This window comes from Colobus angolensis, unplaced genomic scaffold (genome assembly GCF_000951035.1).
Source record: "Colobus angolensis palliatus isolate OR3802 unplaced genomic scaffold, Cang.pa_1.0 Scaffold376, whole genome shotgun sequence".
Lineage (NCBI taxonomy): Eukaryota > Metazoa > Chordata > Mammalia > Primates > Cercopithecidae > Colobus > Colobus angolensis.
Window position 1 is genome coordinate 757,769 of NW_012117110.1, and position 21,117 is coordinate 778,885.

A 21,117-nucleotide genomic window follows, 5' to 3' on the forward strand; every position below is an offset into this window, starting at 1 on the left:
CCTGTCTCAGCCTCCCAGGTACTTACGAATTCAGGTGTGCACCGCCACGCCCAGCTAACTTCTTTGTATTTTTAGAAGAGACGGGGTTTTACCATTTTGGCCAGCCTGGTTGTGAATTCCTGACCTCAAGTGATCTGCCCACCTTGGCCTCCCAAAGTGCTGAGATTACAGGTGTGAGCCACCACACCTGGGCTATTAGCTACTTTTCTTATTCCCTCACATTCTCATAGGAAACTGATAAGGGTGCTTTCCCTTTCTCAAAGCCAATTCAGAGGGACTCCAAGAAAACCACTTGCAAAGACTAGAGTTGCCTTCAGGGAAAGAATACCATTCTCTATGGCCCTCAGAGGGTATGAAAGAAGACTCTCGTGGTTTCCCTGAGTCAACAAGAAGGTGCAGGTTGGGAGAGCAGCAGGAGAGGAGCCATGGCCTGTCCAGACAACTTCAAGGGTAAGGGAAACAGCACCAGGAAAAGAGGGTGGGATTATATGCCACAGATGGGACCACAGGAAGACACCGATGCCACACCAGCATCAGACAGAACTGGGGGACCAGAGCAAGACTAGGAACCCCAACACACCCTCCGCAGGTGGGAGACACATAGAACTAAGCCTCTCCAGCTGTCCTTCCTGTGCCCAGCACCAAGGGAAGGAGCATCTGGAAAAGGGAGAGGGAGGAGGTGCACAGAGCCTGACCACAGCACCTTCTTCCACTACCAGCAGCCAGGATCCCATCTCTGCCCATGCTGCTGAGGACAAACTGTCAATCAGGGTAGAAACTGATGTTTTCAAAACAAAAAGGGGCCAGGTGTGGTGGGTCACATCTGTAATCTCTGCACTCTGGGAGGCTGAGGCAGGCGAGTCACTTGAGGCCAGGAGTTTGAGACCAGCCTGGCCAACATGGCGAAACCTCGTCTCTACTAAAAGTACAAAAATTAGCCAGACACGGTGGCACGGGCCTGTTGTCCCAGGTACTTAGGAGACTGAGGCAGGAGAATCACTTGAACCCGGGAGTCAGAGGTTACAGTGAGCCAAGATGGCACCATTGCACTCCAGCCTGGGTGACAGAGAAAGAGAGAAAGACTCACCTCAAAAAAAAAAAAAGGGACAAAGTCATACAGAAATAAAAAGGTTTTAAAACTTAAACATGGCAGGAAATACATGGCTCCGGTCAAAGGATTCTCAAGAGTCCTACTCCACAGAAGCAGAGAAGAATTTGCTTCAGCACAGTGGAAAGCAGTGATATAGCAAAAATAAAACCAATTCCTATGTATGTGCAGAGCTGACACCTCTCAATAAATAAGCCAAATATAAAAGATCTTCAGGCTGCAGGTTCTCCATGGTCACCCTCACTCAACCTGTTCCAGTGACCGAGCCCATGAGAAAGTAGCCCCGTGGGCACAGGCTCATTCCCTCCAGTGGCTGAGCTCTGCCATTCCTCCTGCGACCCAAAGCCTGGCATAGCTGCAGCAAGCCTTGGGCGGGAGACCCACCCAAACCTGGCCCATGCATCCAGTATGCAGAATTAGGCTTCTGCCCTAGTTTCCTGATTATATCCCAGCTTCCCTCTGGAAAAGTCTGGCCATCTGGCTAATGTCCTAACAACAACTCAAGCCTTCTCCAATCCTCTCTCCCTGAGAACTGAACTCTTCCCCTATTGGATCCCTCCTGATTGAAGTTTCTATTCTTCCTCTTAGAGCCATGGTGGCACTTCCTCTCCCAGTGGCTTACCCCCATTATAATACCCCTGGTGTTTGGGCCAAGGCCAAAGTCACAACATCCTCTTGGATATCCCTCTAGAATTGCTGAAGACTCTTTACAGGAGAAGTCCCACAACCTGGCCTGACCTCTGGTCTCCAGGCTTACCCTCCCTGCCGCCCAGCAGTTCTGGTCAAGACCACATGGGTTATGATTACATGGGGGGTTACAAATTGGAAAGTTGCTGCAACAGAACCAGAGGAATCGCTCAGGGCAGGAGCTCACAGGATGGAATTTAAGAACTCAGGTTAAAGCAGGTCTGGGTGATGCTAAAGCTCCAGTCTGGCTATGGGGACGGGTGGATGCAATGGAGGAGGTGAAGGACACCAGCATAGAGGAGGGCCATGAACTAAGACACTAAGGACTCACTTGCTGAGCCACGGATCCCCCAAGACAGAGCTGGTATGTCACAGTGACATGGCTAGAAAGAGGATAATTTAATCTTGCCTCAGAGGAGGGAGACCAGAAAGGTGCACATGTGCTTTTTTTGTTTAACATTTTACTATGAAAGATTTTAAATATACCACAAAACCTATGTAATGAACCGCCATGTCGCCATCACTCAGCTTCAACAGTTATTAAAATTTTGCCTCCCTTATATCCCCTGGATCCCCTCCCTGGTGCCCCTCCACCACCACCACCACCGGATTATTTTAAAGCAAATCACAGACATTGTTATCATTTCACTTGTAAATACTGCAACATGGATCTCTAGCGGATAAGCACTCTTTTTTAAAAAAATAACCAAGAACCAACAATCAAACCTAAAGAAATTAAAGAACAATTCTTTAAAATCATCTAATATCCCATCTATGATCATGTTTCCATATTAAACTCATAAATGCCTTTTGACAGATAGGTTGTTTGAATCCAGATGAAAATAAGGTTCACTTGTTGCACTGGATTGATTTGTCCCTGTCCCACTTTGGTTTCCCCTAGAAACAGACCCTGGGGCAATGATTTCAGTGCAAATGGTTTATTTGGGAGGTGACCCCAGTGAAACTGGTAGGGGAACCAGAAAATGAGACAGTGGGAGGAGCACCAACAAAGGGTGCATTACCGCTGGGGGCAAATGAAGCTCAGTCTCTCTGGGCAACTCTGGAAAACAGTGTGGGGCATCACTGAGAGTTTTCCCAACCCTGGGGGTAGAGGGAAGGAAGCTGGGGTATTTGTCCACCAGCTCTCCATCCATCTTTGGCCGAGCACTGCTTCCAGAGACATTAACTCTCTAGGTCATTAATTCTCGGGCACTCTGCTCCACTTACCATGTGTAATCTTGGGGACAGAATAAATGCCCTTGGGGAAAGGGTCACAGGTGTTCCTGGCACACAGCCTCCAGCAAGCTGTAGAGGTAGAAGTGGAGTGAAGGTAGGCAGAACATCAATTGCATCTGCCACAGTCCCTTCAAAGTTTCTTTCATTAACACCACTTCCCCCGTCTTTTTTTCCCCATGTATTTACTGAAGAAATGTGGCCTCTTTTAGAATTTCCACATTCTGAATCCAGTGGATTTCAGTCCCATAGTGTTGTTTGATATGAACCCCTATCTTCCATAATTTCTTTCTTTCTTTTTTTTTTTTTTTTTTGAGAGGGAGTCTCGCTGTGTCATCAGGCTGGAGTGCAGTGGCGATCTTGGCTCACTGCAACCTCCGATTCCCAGGTTCAAGCAGTCTCCTGCCTCAGCCTCCTGAGTAGCTGGGATTACAGGTGCGTGCCACCACACTCGGCTAATATTTGTATTTTTAGTAGAGACAGGGGTTTCACCGTCTTGGCCAGGATGGTCTCGAGCTCCTGACCTCATGACCCGCCAGCCTAGGCCTCCCAAAGTGCTGGGATTATAGGCATGAGCCACTGTGCTGGCCCATACTTTCTATAAATTAAATAGTTGGAAGATTGATCAGATCACAATTCTATTTTTTGGCAAGAAACCTACAGGTAAGTCCGTGTCCTTCCTAAACCACTACATAGGAAGTATGGGCTTCTAACAACTAAAGGTTTGCCCGGCTTGAAAGAAGCTTGAGCCCCCTCATTGGTTGGTTATGTGGTTTGATTCAGCATATTCCCAAGCTGATCAACTTCTTTCGCATGCCATGGAAGCTGGACAAACATGAAGTGAACAAGTTAGGCTCTGTGTCACTCAAAGGCCTTGCCAGCAGATTTCAAGAGGGGTTTGCTTGTGACTTGGAACAAACATCTGAAGATGGCATTGATTCTTCCACTCCTTACAGCACCTTTCAAACACCAAGCCCCTTCTGAAACCAACTTGTACACCAGAACAGTGCAAGACCACGTGAATTTCTGACTTTGAATGTCAGGTGTGTGAATCTATTTACACTTTAGCTACTACGAATTCCAAAGCAGAGAGGCGTTCAGATCCTCTAAATCTTATCTATACCATTTCACAAGAAAAGTCTGCCTTACTGCACTGTAATACAGACAGTGCAGGCAAAAAAAGAAAGACAAGACTCTTGAAGGAATGCTAACATTAAATTCAGAGGACAATTCGGTCCAATGAAGTGTTTCATACAAAACTGACAAGTTGAAGTTCTTTAGCCATCGGTATTTAGGAAGGAGCTTCATTATATTTTGGTTAATTTTCCAAGGTCCTTTCCACTTGCCTCCAATCAAGCTTTTTGCAGAATGGAGTCCACACTGTCCAATTCACTCATTCAAGAGACACTTACTGACCAGGTGAGCTTAGGGACTCTGTCTCCAAAACACACATAAGGACTTGTAATGTCCTACTTTTCTCTGTACCCACAGGCTTCTCCAACTGTCCCCAGCACACATTAGACATCAGACATTAGGTCTTTGCCAATCATCACGCCTTGCTAATATAGGGCTTCCCACTTTTCACCATGAAGATCTACACCTTCCTTCAGTGCTTCTGTGCTGATAAGAATGGCTTTTCCAAGTTCATTGTTCTTCCCCAACTACTCCCCTTTAACATTTTCCCATTTATTACCTGTTGGGAAGTCCAGGTAAGGCACATATTAGCTGGTTTGCATATTATCCCAGCAAAGATTCAATCCATTCATTCATCTTCTGATTTAAGAGAGTCCTCAATGTCTATGACACTGCTCATTGGGAAAATGGTCTTATTCACTTAAAAGCTCCTGACCAGTATGTAACTAAAAGCAAACAAATTCCAAAGGATGATATTGCCCTTGTGAGAGCTTGGTCTGTTTTCCCTGGTGCTATCCTGCTCAGGTAAAAAGCCAGTGACCACCGTCATATACTGTGCGAGGCTGAACTAGGTTGTAGGGGGCCAACTGTGACATCACAGAGGCAACGCATCACTTCAGGGCCAAGCAAATGAGCACTCAATTCCTGTTTGTCTTCAGGGCACCCTTTGCCCTTGGTGGATATTTGAGACTCACAAATAACATTTCCTACCCATGACATTTACCAGAAAAAAACAAATTGTAATCTGGCCACCTTGGCTTCCTCTCTGAGAAGAAGCTGAGCCCTCTTGATGAGTCCTCAGTGTCCCTCTGGCATTTACCCACCAGTGACTGGCATATAAGAAGTCACTGGGATAATGCAGTGTGTAAGAGCAAAACCTCTGCTAATGAGGGTCAGCAGAAAACAAAACAAAACAAAACAAAAAAATGCAAAATCACTAAAGGGGCAGTGTTAACACAATCCCACAGCAGAAGGAAGCCAGTTTAGACCCAAAGAGAAGGGGAGTCCAAACGCCAAGCGCGGCCCTAAGGGGCCCCAACCTCATCCATCCCCCTGAGGTCGGTTCCCACACAAGGTCGTCAACCTCCTCCCAATCTCTTAGCTGACCTCTGTGGGCCATACAACTCTGTCACCAACGATGCAATTCCCCCTGCCTGGCAAAAATGCCCAGGCCACAGAGACAGTATTTGGTTCCCTTTTATCCATCTATCTATCTATCAACCATCTATCATCTATCATCTATCTGTCATCTATCAGCTTCTGACAATTCCTACTAAACTGCACCAACAATAGGCACAAACCTGTCCCACAGGCTGTTCTCCATTCCCTAAATAGGCCTAACTTCCCCACCTGCATTCACCTGGAAAGGTTCAGCCTGTTCATTTTAGAGATAGAGGCCCAGAGGGGTTAGTGACTTTCCCAAGATCACACAGCAGAAGCAGGCTGAAATCCAAAAGTATTGTGCCCTAGGGACACTGGACTATTAAATACTAAAGGATCTTTATGTTTTTAGTTATAGAAGAATAATGTCATTTGCAAACATAAACTTGCCCTTGGGCTATCAAACGCTGGCTATGGATGGGGTAACAGTTCCCGCAGGAGGTGGGGTGGTTAGGGAGAGTCCTCACCCCCATCAAAGGAAGCAGTAAAGATCCTGGAAAAGCAAACCAGATAAGGGTGGAAACGGGAAATGGGCCAGGATGGGGAAGTGGAGGTTCCCAGCAGTTACTCCTGGATCATGGAAATTTGAGGTGGTGTTTACCTTCTTCCTTTAGGTTTACTGTGCAGCTTGAGTTTTCTTCACATGTAGGTATTCATTGACATGAATAGGAAAAGCAGATCAATGAGCATGATTCCCAGAGTCAAACCCAAGAACCAGTCTCATGACCCTCAAGTCACAAAAGATGTAATACCTGCCTGTCAGAATGCAGTCAGAAGAAATGAAGCCTTCCATAAACTGAAAAACAGATGGCTATCTATTACAAGGCACCCATTCTGCTACACAAGCTGAGCTGCCATAAGCTGCTAGCACAAGCAAAGCTGGACTCTCAGAACCCCCATTCAACTCTGGTGCACAGCACTATAGCTTCAGAACTATCCAGAATCTTTGTCCAAAAGCCAACATGGTCTTCTGGGTCAGGGAGGCAGATCAGCAACAGTGCCTGGATGCTCACTTAAGTCCCATGAAAACTAATAAAAGTGGAGGGAAGGGGTAGTAGCAGTTATGACAAATAAAACATTGGCCATATGCCCAAATCAGAAGGATCTTCTACTGACAGGAAGGAATTCAGATGTATAGTCAGTGGCTAGTGAACAATAGCCACAAAACCCAAAGTGACTGCAGAGGCAGCTGGGCAGGGGGTGACAACTGTGTCACATGGAAGGAAGGACACCCTCCTGCAGCAGATTTGTGTACTTACCATATAATTTTCCAGCAGGCGGCTGTCAAATCACCAGCTCTAACCAGCTCAGGATAGGAGAGTTTTCCCATACATGGAAGTAAAGTGTATTGAGGAAGAGGCATCTTTTTCTAATTCATGCAAAGAGCACCACAAGGGCTAACAGTGACCCATAGACACCCTGACCCCATGGACTGCTCCTCCACAAAAGCCTCAAGGAATCCCATCCAAATGACATAAGCACTCCCAGGTCAAGTCTCTTGGTCTCCCCAATAACTTTAGTTCCACATTCATCACAAATCTGCAGCTCCTAGGCAGGAATTCAGCCTGGTGCACAGACGCCCAGGCTAACTGCATGATGAGGCATGCAACCTCCTCACCTGGAAGCAGCACCTGCAGGCAGATGTATGGATCCATGAAAGACTGGTCAGACCCAGCCTCAGGTTCTGCAGGACCCACATCTATTTTTTATTTATCAGAAATGGATAGTGAGAGAAGAGGCCAGGCGCAGTGGCTCACATCTGTAATCCCAGTACTCTGGGAGGCCAACGCAGGCAGATCATGAGGTCAGGAGATCAAGACCATCTTGGCCAACATGGTAAAACCCCATCTCTACTAAAATACAAAAAAAAAAATAGCCGGGCTTGGTGGCGCGTGCCTGTAATCCCAGCTACTTGGGAGGCTGAGCCAGGGGAACCGGTTGAACCCAGGAGGTGGAGGTTGCGGTGAGCGGAGATCATGCCACTGCACTCCAGCTTGGCAACAGAGCAAGACTCCATCTCAAAAAAAAAAGAAAGAAAGAAAGAAAAAAAGAAATGGACAGTGAGAGGACAGAAAAACTATGTCAGCCAAAAAGAGTTTCCTGGGATGGGCCGCAGACCAGGAATATCCCATTGGCAGTGCCACCAACTCAGCCCCTGGCCTCAGATATGAGAAGGCATTGTGCCAGAGTCAGTGGTACACTGTAAATAGCCAGTGTATCATGTCCGTGTGCCAACACTAGGTCTATTCATGGATAAGGAAGGAGAAACACAATAGTCTGATGCCTATGACCAGAATTTGAAGCATAAGAGGACAAAAACAGTTCCTCAAAAAAAAAGCAAAAACATTCCTGCACATAGATTTGTTGCAGGAAAGTATAGAAACTTCTTTGGGTTGGGTTCCCAATAGAAAATAAGGGCACATTACCCCAAAATAGTCCACATACCAAACACAAGAGGCAAACATATCAAGCAGTAGACTGAGGGAAAAAAGAGACTGCAGAGAAAATAAAAACATGGTACCCAAATTATAAGACATGCAAGGCACAGAGGAACACACTGAAGAAGAATAAGAGGAAACAATCAGGCCAAGCCAAAAGATGGGACGACTGAACTAATCATGTTATCAAATTGATGTCATTGCGGGAAAAGAACAAGAAGGAACAAGAAAGAAAAAAACAGGTAAACTGGTTAAAAATTCTTCAAGATTAAAACATTTAAGAATAACCCAGCAATTCCACTAAGGGTATATGCTCCAAATAATTGAAAACACGACGCAAATGAGTACATGAGTATTGCATGGACTGAATATTTATGTCCTCCCAAATTCATTTGTTGAAGCTCTAACTCCTAATATGGTTGTATTTGGAAGCAGGGCTTTGGGGAGGTCATCAGGTTCAGAAGAGGGACAAGCATAGGGACCCCATGATGGGACTGGTGTGCTTATAAAGGAGAGAAAGAGAAGCCGGAGTGCTCTCTCTCTCTCTCTGCCATGTGAAGACACAGGGAGAAGGTAGCCATCTGCAAGCCAGTAAGAAGGCCCCTTCCAAGAGCTAAATTTTCCAGTGCCTTGATCTTGAACTTCCCAGCCTCCATAACTGAAAAATAAACATCTGTTATTTAAGCCACCCAGTTTCCAGTATTTTGTTATAGCAGTCTGAGCTGACTAGGGTAAGTATTCACTGCAACACTATTCCCAATAACTAAAAGGGAGAAAAACCCAAATGTCCACAATGGATAAATGAATAGACAAATTATAGTATATTTATACAATGGAGTATTAGTCAGTCATGAAAAGGAATAAAGTACTGAAACAGGCTACAATATGGATGAATATCAAAAACATTGTGCTAAGTAAAAGAAGGAAAACACAAAAGGTCACATATTGTACAATTCCATTCATATAAAATATACAGAATAAGTAAATCCACAGAGATAGAGGATAGATTAGTGATTCCCAGGAGCTAGGTGGAGGGGGAAATGAGAAATAACTGCTTAAAGGGTATGAGGTTTTACTTTGGGGTGATGAAAATGTTTTCAAACTAGATAGAGATGATCATTGTACAACACCGTGACTGTGAGTGTACTAAATGCCACTGAATTATCCATCTTAAAATGGCAAACTTTATGTTACATAAATTTCAATTTAAAAAAAAAAGCAGTATAAGAGACGTAACTACCAAATGCAATGTATGGTCTTTGGTTAGATCCAGGTTTGTACAGGCTGGCCATAAAAGACATTTGGGAAAGATTAGGGAAATTCGAATATAGGCTGGGCATTGGAGGACATAAAAAATCATTGTTAGGTGTGATAATGGTAGCATGGTTAAGCAGAGAAAGTCCCTTATTTTTCAGACGTGCATACTGAAGTATTTGGGAATGAAATGTTATGTGGTCTGTTAAAATGCTTCAAGAATAAAACAAGATAAAGCAAAGATGGCAAAATGTTAACACCTATTAATCTATGTTATGGGGTAGAGGTATTCATAGTATTTTTCTCTTTAGTTTTCTGTATATATAAAATTTCTTATAATAGGAAGTAAAAAACAAATCCACAGGGTAGCCAGTAAAAAGTAAACTTCTGGCCAGGCATGGTGGCTCATGCCTATAATCTCAGCACTTTGAGAGGCCAAGGAGGGAGAATGGCTTGAGCCCAGGAGTTCGAGACCAGCCTGGACAATACAGGGAGACCCGACTCTATAAAAAAATGCAAAAAAAAAAAAAAAAGAACTAGCCAGGTGTGGTGGCATATGCCTGTACTTCCAGTGACTTGGAAGGCTGATGCAGGAGGACTGCTTGAGCCTGGGAGGTGGAGGCTACAGGGAGCCATGATCATGCCACTGTACTCTAGCCTGGGCAACAGAGCAAGACCCCACCTCAAAAAAATAAGTTAATAAATAAACTTCACACACTTTACAACGCTAAAAAATGTAATCAATGGAAAAAGAGGAGAATTCAGAAATGGAGCAAAAAATTACCTAAAAACAAAAATCATTGCAAAGAACACAACACTTTTTTATTATTCTTCCCAGATTTGTTAAGGCAACTACATTAACAGATGAAGGAACACGGAAGAAACATCCAACCCATTTATAACTATTTCCTCCCAAAATAAAACTCACACAAATAGTATCCAAACAATAAATAAGCACTTACCAGAAAAAACAACTTTCCTCAGTTGAAAACAGACTTTTTCAGTTGGCATGGTTCATCGTATATTAAGCAAAATTAATGGAAAGAGATTCACTGTTAGACATGTTCTGGTGACATATTTTAGTCTCAAGGACACATAAGGAGTCATCAGAATTCAAAGGTGAGAAAATAGGAGAGAGAGAGATTATCTGCAAGGGAATACAAATCAGGATGGCCTCAATATTTACCCCCAACAGGAGGTTTTGGAAGATAATGCAGCAATATCTACATTTTAATATTTAAACACTTGTGACTTTAAAACTACTATATTAGGAAACATTGTTGTTCTCAACAGAAGGCAACCAAAAAAAAAATGTTTTAAATATGCAAAGTCTCAGAAAGCATATGGTGTACCCTTCTTGAAGAATGTACTTGAAAATGTGCTTCATGTCAGAGAGAGTTGGAAAACCCAAGAACTCAAAATGGCAAAGTGAGCATCAACTAAGTTTAATATAAATGCATGCATAATTTATAACAGGATTATGAAGAGAAATACAAAAGAAAATCACTGAGGTTATTTGTGAAATGCTGACTTGAATAGTACTAGATTGGATTGCCAAAAGTCTCAGGAAATGGAAGAAAAGAAAAGACATACAGAAAAACAATCAAAACAAAGAAATGTGGGATTGTCTATCAGGGAGAGTGAAAAAAAAAACTATTTTTACTGACTTCACCAATTTCATAAATATAGATTTAATACGGATTTTTAAAAAACTTAATAGGATCCACTACTAGAATTAGAAATGGCATAACTATGATCCAAACAAAAGTACAAGTTAAAAGTAAATGTAATGGTAATGTAAAGACAGAACTGAAAGCAAAAAACAAGGAAAACGAAATGACAGATGACAAGACATACCACTATGTCAATAGTACATACGGCTTAGAGTTCCTCATTAAATAATAGGCAAAAACAATCAAAATTGGTTCAAACATAAATTACCTGCTCCTTAAAAACACTTTAAAGTAACACCATAGTATTACACCAAAAGATGAGGGCAAAAGTGAGGAAAAAATTAAATTAGTGGGCAATATTTGTATCATTCTGAGTATAAGAAGGAGGCAGAAAATGGGGTTAAAAAGGGTCACTTGAGATTGCTGAAAGATACAATCAGTAATGGAGCCTTGTAAACACTGAAGCTTTTGCATCAAGACATGGTAAGCCATTAAAACACACAAAGATGACAATAGGCTCTTGATTCAAAACACAGATCTCAGTCCTTTTCTCTCTAGCACCAACATTCTCCCTGGAACAGCCATAGGACTATAAAACCGGGAAGTATCTAGATCAGTTTTACAAACCAGGACAACTCCCAACTACCTGACAGCAGCTTTGAGACATTTCTGAAAGACAGAAAGCAGGCAGGAATTCCTAAGGATTGATCTCACTGGTCAGACTGGCACACACGGCGGGACATAAAAAGGGCCATGGGGGTGGGAATCCTACAGATGCCCCACCAACAGCACTTGTGGTAGTTACTGGTAAGGGTAGTGTGACTTCTCTAACTTTGGGCAGACCCACAAAAAGAAAAGGAACTCTTGGCACGGCAAGGAAAGAAGCCCTACCAGAGATTTCCTCCGGCTTCATCTATTAATTTCTATGAATATTGAGTGTCTACTGTGTGACAAGTACTGGGGCTGGGAACACAAAAGTAAACAAATCACACAGGAAGCCTGTCCTCACGATGACGGTGCTATCTAATACATAGCCACTGGCCACATGTGGTTTTTTAAATTTACGTTTTAATTTATCAAAAGTAAATAAAAGTTTAGAAATCCATCTCACTTGCACTAGCCACATTTCAAATGCTCAGTAGTCATGCATAGTGAGTGGCTATCATGCCAGGCAGCTCAGATCCAAGAACATTTCCATCAGCACAGAAAGTTTGCACTGGGTCACACTGGTCCAGAGCAAGGCCCTCCATTTGCAACCTTCCTTTGAGAAAGCTAAACTATCAATCTGAAGCTCACCCTTCTCACCCTGTCTGGGCTAACAACAGACTATATCTCACCTGCTGAAACTAGACACACTAAAGTCACTTTCTTTGAAGAGCACAGGAGAAAATAATCCAACACATGAAGAAACTCAGTCATTTAAAATAAGAGAACCATTTGGAGAAATCAAAGTAAGTATGACCATAAGAAACAAATTCATAGAAGGCAAGGGAAGGAAAAGTCAAAACAGTGCACTGATTCCGATTTCCAGGTTGGATTCCTGATGACATTGCCCCCTGGAAGATGGAAAAATTGAGATCAAGATTTCTATTCCTAGAACAGAATTGTTCACACTAAAAATGGTATAGCATAGAAAAACCAGCTTGCATATCAAAGGAAACCAAATCAGAGACTTAGAAGACAAACTTGAGAAAATTCTCTCAAAACTTAAGAAGGCTCGGCTGAGCGCGGTGCCTCACACCTGTAATCCCAGCACTCTGGGAGGCTGAGGTGGGTGGATCACCTGAGATCAGGAGGTCAAGACCACCCTGGCCATAATGAAACCCCATCTCTACTAAAAATACAAAAAATTAGCCTGGCATGGTGGTACACGCCTGTAATCCCAGTTACTCGGGAGGCTGAGGCAGGACAATCACTTGAACCCGGGAGGCAGAGGTTGCAGTGAACCAAGATCGCGCCACTGCACTCCAGCCTGGGCAACAAGAGCAAAACTTTGTCTCAAAAAAAAAAAAAAAAAAACTTAAGAAGGCTCAACAGATTAGTATGTTTGTAGAAAGAAAAGAGATTTGGAAAATAAACCCTGGGGAAGGCAGTATACATTAATAACAAGATTTCCACCGGTAGAGAAAAGAACAGAGTATATAAAAAGTAAAGTCTACTTTATATCCCCAAAAATGGATTTAATTTGTGATAAAAACTGCAAACTGTAAAACAATACACAAAGAAGCTTGCAACAACCACAAAGGATCAGCTAAATAAACCATTACAAGATACATGATGATGGATTAATATATTTAATATATAAAGGTAAATTTGAAAATGACAATTAAAAAATGGAAAATATCAAAAGGCAATTCACCAAAGAAATGCAAATGATCAGCACATATGTAAAATCAATATATACAAATTTTTTAAATAGATCACAAGAGCAAACATTTCAAAAGATTGGCAAGACCCAGTGTTGGCAAGGAAATGGCAAACAGGTACTCTGACAGAAACACTATTGGTGAGAAGACAAATTGCTTATCTTTCTGTTAAGTAATAAATTGGAAATGACTCCCCCCTCTTTACTGCCATCTTCTTTTAATAAGAAAATTTAAAATGACTCCTTCCCACAACAGATTTCAGTGCCTCTCTAGTGGTTTTTGTAATATTGGCCTTTCAAGTAGAACTGTCTCCAGTAGAAAATATTAAATCCAAGAGCACAGCCTTTTGGAGAGAGAAATAGTAAGAGTAGCTTTCTTTCAATGCAACCCAAATTACTATTTCTCTGCACATGTCAAAAGAGGTGTTTTGTCAGGGAAAAAAAAATGATCAATCCTTTAGTCTCTCAAACCTTTGTACAGGGTTAGGGAATGAAGTTCTGCCATCATAATGCACCACTGTGCTCTTTCAGATATATGATTAAAGATTGCATTGTTTCCTTTTGCCAACCTGAAATTTCAGCTCTTAAGAAATATTTTCACCTGGTTTAATGTAACTCAAGTCAAGTACAAATAAAGCAAGCCATTTCTGAAGAGAACTAAACCAAACCAGCAGGGAGAAGTAGCAAGTTAAATGCAGCTCCACCTCAATAAAAGAAAGCTGACAAATTACTAGAAATCCATTGTCCACCTAATGCCCTAGTGTCAAATCTCCTGATTCCTAAAGTCATCTGTTGAAAAACAATGTCAGCAAATAATTATTTCAGCATGTTTCCACTCCCTGTGATAGGAATTATTTCTCTCTCTTTTTTTTTTTCTTTTCTTTTTGGAGACAGAATCTCTCTCTATCCCCCAGGCTAGAGTGCAGTGGCACGACCTCAGCTCACAGAAACCTCCCCCTCCTGGGTTCAAGCAATTCTCCTGCTTCAGCTTCCCGAGTAGCTGGGATTACAGGTGGCTGCCACCACGCCCGCTAATTTTTGTGTTTTCCATAGAGACGGAGTTTCGCCGTGTTAGCCAGCCTGGTCTCGAACTCCTGACCTCAGGTGATCCACCCACCTCGGCCTCCCAAAGTGCTGGGATGACAGGTGTGAGCCACCGTACCCATCCAGCAATTATTTCTCTTAATCCAAAAAGAACAAACAGGCACCAGGCAAGAAGGCACGCACCAATAAATGTACAGCTGCCTCTCAATATCCATGAGGGATTGGTTCCAGGACTCCCATGGGATACCCAAATCCTTGAATGGTCAAGCCTCTGATGTAAAATGGAGTCGCACTTGCATATAATCTATGCACATTTTTGCATATATAGCACTTTAAATTGTCTCCAGATTACTTATAATAACTAATATAATGTAAATGCTATATAAATAGTTGCTATTCTGTATTGTCTAGCGAATGATGACAAGAAAAAGTCTGCATATGTTTAACCCAGATGTTTCGATGTTTTTCCCAAATTTTTCTGACCTTCTTTTGGTTGACTCCACAAATATGGAACCCATGGATACTGAGGGCTGGCTGAACTTCCAAGTTGTATTCCACCTCAGCCACTGTGAGAGGCACAGAGCAGAGGGGAGGCCCAAGCCTTGCAATCCTCCCAGGCTCATGTTGGCCCCACAAGGTAACAACTGTGTGATTTGAAAAGAGTTGCATAATGTCTGTGTGCCTCAGTTTTCTCACCTATAAAATTGGGAGGGCGGCATCCTCTTCATAAACTGTGAGAATTTTATAAAACCTGTAAAGTATGCTGGGTACAGGGGTGCTATTTTATTTTTAGAACAAACAGTGATAAAAATGGACTTTTGCCATTATTTATTATAACAGTGTAGAAATATGAATTTATATCAACAGACTCCAAAGGAACAAAAAGATGAAAGTAATAATTGAAGGGTGATAGAATTAAAGAGGATGTTTTTAACCCTAAAATAGATTGCATTTTTGTTGTAACAGTTTTCAAATAAATAAAAATTGGGGAAATAATTTGATGCCCAAAGAAACAACTAATTAGTTTCCATCCAAAGAATCTTCATCTTATATCACAATGAACATGGCGAATTTTATTACACTGACAAAGAACCTGGAGAAACTCAATGAATAATCACAAAATAATAAAAATTAGCATTTATTTAGCAGTTACGATATGGCACACATTCTACCAAGTGCTCTACACATATCAGTTCAATTCATTCCCATCACAAGTCTGGGAAGGAGGTATTACTATTATCTTCATTTTACAGATGAGGAAACTCAGGCATAATAAGTAGTGTACCCAAGATCACAGAGCTGGTAGGTGGCAGAGACAGCCTTACACCTTAGACAGGAGGGCAGATGCTGTCAGTTCCCCACCGTTGGCCCCCAGGACTCACTTCTACAAGATCAAGTCTGTTACTACAAACACCTGCAAATTTCAGTCTGGAGGCCCTTTTACCCCCTAACCAAAGGAACAACATTAGCCCATGTGCCAGGCAAACTGGAAGTGCCAGAGAGTTAACGTCCCAGAAGCAGTCCTCAGCCAATGATGGGCAGGGCAGTTGGTGGATAAATCCCCCAGCTTCCTGCCTTTGCTGGGATAACTCTCTGGTGGCTTTTATGCTGTCTGTGAGAGTTCCCTAGGAAGAATGAGCTCCAGTTACCATCCATGGTAAGTAACTTGATTAATAGTGCACCTTGATTGGCTTCTGTCTTCTCCCTGTCTCTCTCCCTACTGCCCTGCTAGTTTTCCTGGGATCACTGCAAGAACAACAACATCAACACCACACACACACACACACACACACACACACACACACACACACTCTACCTCTACACAAATCGAGGTCTGCTTGCAGTGGAGCACAAACCAAGCAAACAAGCTGCGCAGCTCAGTTATACTACCCCACACTCTAACCATCAGGCTATACCTACTATATGAATGAAACAACAGGGGATTCCCCCTTCAGAGCCAATCCCAAATATACTCAGCCTCTGAAGGGTCCTGAAAATATGCACCTGGTCCTTACATAATAAATTAAGTGCAGACCTCAGTTCATGCAGTACAGAAATGTGTGATATCATGGAGGCGTAGAAAGGATTTGAGAGACGTAAGGCATCACCCAAGCAGGCTTTCTGCTCCCCAGGGACCCAGAGAAGAGTAGAAAGAGGACATTTTTAAAGACAGTTAGTTTATATAGATGAAGCTTGGTAACATTTGGTTTTAAGAAGCAGAATTTCATTTCCTGTTCCAGGCAGGAGGTCAGTGCAGAAAGTTACCAGCTAGCATTTATTATATGTTTATTGCGGGCCAAGCCCTGTGCCAAGCACCTCACGTGCATTAGCTCGTTTAATCCCCAAAGTTGAGTCCACCATGTTGCAGCTGCTCTTTACCCTAGTATATGGAAGAGAAGAGTGACGCTTACATAGGATATGTGACTTGTTCACCATCACACAGCTACCAAAATGGCTGAGCTGGGACTCCAGCCAGATCTCTCTGATTCTAAACCCAACTGTTAACCAATATGGTAAATGATTACTATACTAAAGCTCCCATTAATTAAACCATATATCATGTATAAAGCACCTAAGATACACAATTTCTAAGCTTCAGCACAACATTACAAGTTAGAATTGAGCCAAATACTTTGTAAGCAGCACAAACCCATCAGCCCTTTGAAGTATTAACTCCAATTTGCAGGTAAGAAAACTGAGGCACTGAAAGACATTTCCCCAAAGTCCCCAGCAAGTGCCAGTGCAGACAGCAAACCAGACTTAGCTCTCGGCACCTGGCTGGGGCTTCCAGTTCCACCGTGCTCTTCATATTACCTGCAGAAAGACACTATCTCCTCCTCTGCAATCCTTGCTGAATCCCAAATCTCTGTGCTTAGACGTAACTAAGACTCATGTACACCTTCTACCTGCTCAGAGGAAGCCCAACAGTTGCCCTCCTGTATGTTCAGCCTCTGCCATGATCTGCAAGTTCCCCTAAAGTCCCGTCTTCTCAGAATGACTAGACCCTGTCCCTTCAGCTTTTGGTTTAATGAATTGGCCCTCACTCTCTGTTCATTCCCTGGGACCCATGCCATCTCCCTCACCTACCTCACATCCACATACTCTCACTGCTGAAAGTCTCCCCAAAGAGGCCTAAGTGAGCAAATCCATAGCCCTATCAAAATAAAAGTCTCTCATGGATTATATCTTCTTTTACCTAAAGTCTATGGGGCTTTTCATTCTCAGAGAAGTAAATCAAATAAATCCAGTAATCTTTGTTGCCGCAAAATCTACGCTGGTCTTCTGATAGTACACTCCTTATTTTGATGACAAACTCCGAAAAATTTTTCAATTAGGACAATTTTGGCTGATTTACATTCAAAAAGAACCCCTTCTAAGTCTCCTAAGGAGAATAAATGCACCATATTTCTTTAAGTATGCATGTCTGGCAAATCAAAAGGGTACCATCTGGTTCACATAATTTCTGCATAGAATTTCTGAAAAGCCTATAGAACATATATGGTCCACGCCTGCTCCAATAGACGCCAAAACATTCCATTGCTATTGTACAAACTAACTGAAGTTAACTGAGGCTAAAACTGGCCACGGTCCTTTTAAAAGAATATGAAGATCAATTAATTCCCTCAGAACACAGCTCGCAAATTATAATCTACATACTTATTTGATTAAGTCACGTGAGAGAAGAAAGATAAACATGAAAATGACATCACCCCCAAGAATAATTTTTGAGCTCTGGGAAAAGTAAGCAGAGAATTGGCAAGAAAAGCAAATTGGGACTCTTTCAAAATGAAGCGAAGGAGAAGGCAAGATGAAGTTGGAATTATTAAAACAAGAAAGGAAAGATGATAGAAATGAAGGAAACCCAGCCAGGAGAGCAAGCAGTGTTTCCCTGGTGAGAAATTACAATGAAATGCACAGCAAAATGCCAAACAACCTGCAACCCAAAAATGCTTCTTGAGTTCCTCCATCTGAGTAAATGAGAGTCCTCATCCTAGTAAACATAAAACGGTCATTCTTCCCCAGTACTGTAATATCTGGCTAGAAGAGTTTGGTGTGGGACAGCCAAGTGAGGCATTAGCAGAGGTGACTTTTTGGTACTTGTATCTCCTGAACTACAAAGTAAGAATGTATTCCAGAATGAGGCCCTCCCCAGGTCACTAGGATGAAAAAGAACTGTTAAGCATTAAGGATCCTCCAAAAATGCACAATCAAACTGCATATTCAGACAAAATGCTTCTAGTGTTCTATCCAGGGCTTCAGAAACATGCATACCACCAATTCCGCAGACTTATAGTTCAGAAAAACTGTTGGCAAACTTTTTCTGTAAAGGGCCACATAGTAGTATTTCGGGCTTTGTGCTCCATGCAGTCTCTTATTACAACTGCTCAACTCTGCCCTTGTAATACAAAAGCAGCCACAGACAACATGTAGGTAAATGAGCATGGCTGTGTTCCAATAAAACTTTATGTATGAACACTGAAATCTGAATTTCATGTGATTATCATGTGTTTTAAATATTTTCATTCTTTTGATTTTTTTCAACCATTAGAAGAAACTATAAAAACCATTCTTAGCTCACAAGCTGTACAATAAAACAGGCAGTGGGCCATATCTGGCCCATAGGCCAAATGTTTGCCAACCCTTGTTTTAGAATATTCTATGTAATACAGAGTGCAAACAGGTGACATCTGGCTCCAATGAATGATGAAAGCACCTCAAATGTATATAAGGATTCAGATTCATGGGAAAGAGGCTAGAGAATTAGGAACAGATTTATTTCATGCAACGGTGACAAATACAAACACAAATATTTATCTCATGCAATGGTAACAAATACTATACTGTACTTGCCTTGGAATCACACTAGCCTGCTCTTGAGCCCTGGAAAGACCACTTTCCAACTGTATAACCTTCAGCAAATTTTACTTGACCTTGCCAAGGCTCAATTCTCTCCTTCGTAGGAGGATAAAAATAATACTATTTTTATCTATTTCTGATAGTTATACTATTTGATATACTATTTGATAGTTTATACTATTTTTTGATAGTTATTATGAGGATTAAATGAGACCCTTCCACCAAAACACTTTGTAAAGCATCCACCACATCTGCAAAATAAATCTAACCAGTATTATGATCAATACTCACCTAATGGTTGGTTAATTGACTGCAAAACATTTTTCCTGGATATGAAGATAAAATGTTTAGAAATCCTGACTCCTAATTATTTATTTATAAAAGACAAAGCTCCAAACAAAGTAGATGCCAGAGTTAAATACAAAAACGAATACAATAAAGAAAATTTTAATTTTGGTGCAGCATCCCAACTCTTCAGCAATCAGTAGTCTACAGACCTCAGATTTCTGTGCGCTGTGAGTGCGAAGTCATGAGAAAAGAATGCAAGCATTCATTGCTTCACTCAGCAAGCATTCCTCAAGACTTGTATAAGCAGTATCTGGTAGACAGGCACAGGAAGTAACCAAAATAATTTCAATACAACAGGTGACAATTTGTTTTAGGCAATGACTGTTTTTTCTTGGAAAATGCACTTGGTGACCTCAATGTGAATAGCAGAGATCCAGGATGGGTAAAATTCAAGAATGCTAGTTAATTTTTTATTTATTTATTTATTTATTTTTGAGACCGAAGTTTGCTGTGTCACCCAGGTTGGAGTACAATGGCATGATCTAGGCTCACTGAAACCTCTGTCTCCCAGGTTCTAGCTACTCTCCTGCCTCAGCCTCCCAAGTAGCTGGGATTACAGGCACACAACACCACACCCGGTTAATTTTTTATATTTTTAGTAGAGACAGGGTTTCACCATGTTGGCCAGGCTGGTCTCGAACTCCTGGCCTCATGGGATCTGCCTGCCTCGGCCTCCCAAAGTGCTTGGATTACAGGTGTGAGCCACTGTGCCCAGCCTGGTTAACTTTTTTAAAACAAATGTTTATAAAACCTTATAGTGTTATATATATAGTTATATTATAGTTATATAAATTTATTAAAATAGGTTTTATGATGCATCCATTGAGCTAAGGCTCAATGAGACCACCAAGAGTGGGATTATATCTGCCTTATAACATTCTAGAGAATACCCATTCTTGCATCCTGTTCTCAAAAGATTCCTAAATAGGTCATTATAAGCAAAGCACTCTCTCCATCTCATTTCTTGCCAGCCTTTGCTCAGCCTACTTGTGAGGCTGCCCACCCATTTCAAAGCCTGCCTTCTGCTGCTCTGCCCACCCAGCATCATCAAATCTGTATCATGACTTGACAGCTCTCTGCCCTTATCCCCTATCATGCCATAGCTCTCACATTCTGCCAGCCAAGCTCCTTCAAGAGATTAACACAACAGTACATGGACAAGTGCTCAGTTCATTACTAGCCAATCTGCCTTCCAATAAGGTTTACAGGAACATCCTCAAACAAAAAGTCAGGAATTATCTCTACAAAGACCACATGCAGCTCCTGAGCAAATGCTGGCCACGCTATGGGTGAGCAGGTAATATCCTTCCACTATTCAAAATTGAGAAAAAGGCAACCTGAAGATGAACTATCCAAGCAATATACACTTACCTAACACTCTGAAAAAAAAAAAATGTGCCAGCCATTTGGCAGTGAATCATAATAATTAATCACACATGTTTCTTTGGCCTGCACAGCTTTTTAAAAATTTAAATTAATTGCCAATATTTCAAAACTAGGACATTTCATAGAAAATCTGGATTTTTAGCATCCCCC

General features: G+C 41.9%; 1 protein-coding gene across 4 annotated transcripts in view; it reads right to left on the reverse strand.

Annotated features, from left to right (window-relative positions):
- SH3GL3 (SH3-domain GRB2-like 3) overlaps positions 1 to 21,117 on the reverse strand; it is a 174,839-nt gene that overhangs the window by 127,024 nt on the left and 26,698 nt on the right. Inside the window, exon 1 of one of the 4 annotated variants that reach the window (XM_011953862.1) lies at positions 4,722 to 4,796. The exons of the other annotated variants lie outside the window; for them this stretch is intronic. Within the exon in view, the coding sequence (XP_011809252.1) occupies positions 4,722 to 4,748 (27 nt within the window). The 5' untranslated portion in view covers positions 4,749 to 4,796. Of the gene's footprint in view, positions 1 to 4,721; positions 4,797 to 21,117 lie in introns of those variants that run through there. 4 annotated transcript variants of the gene reach the window in all.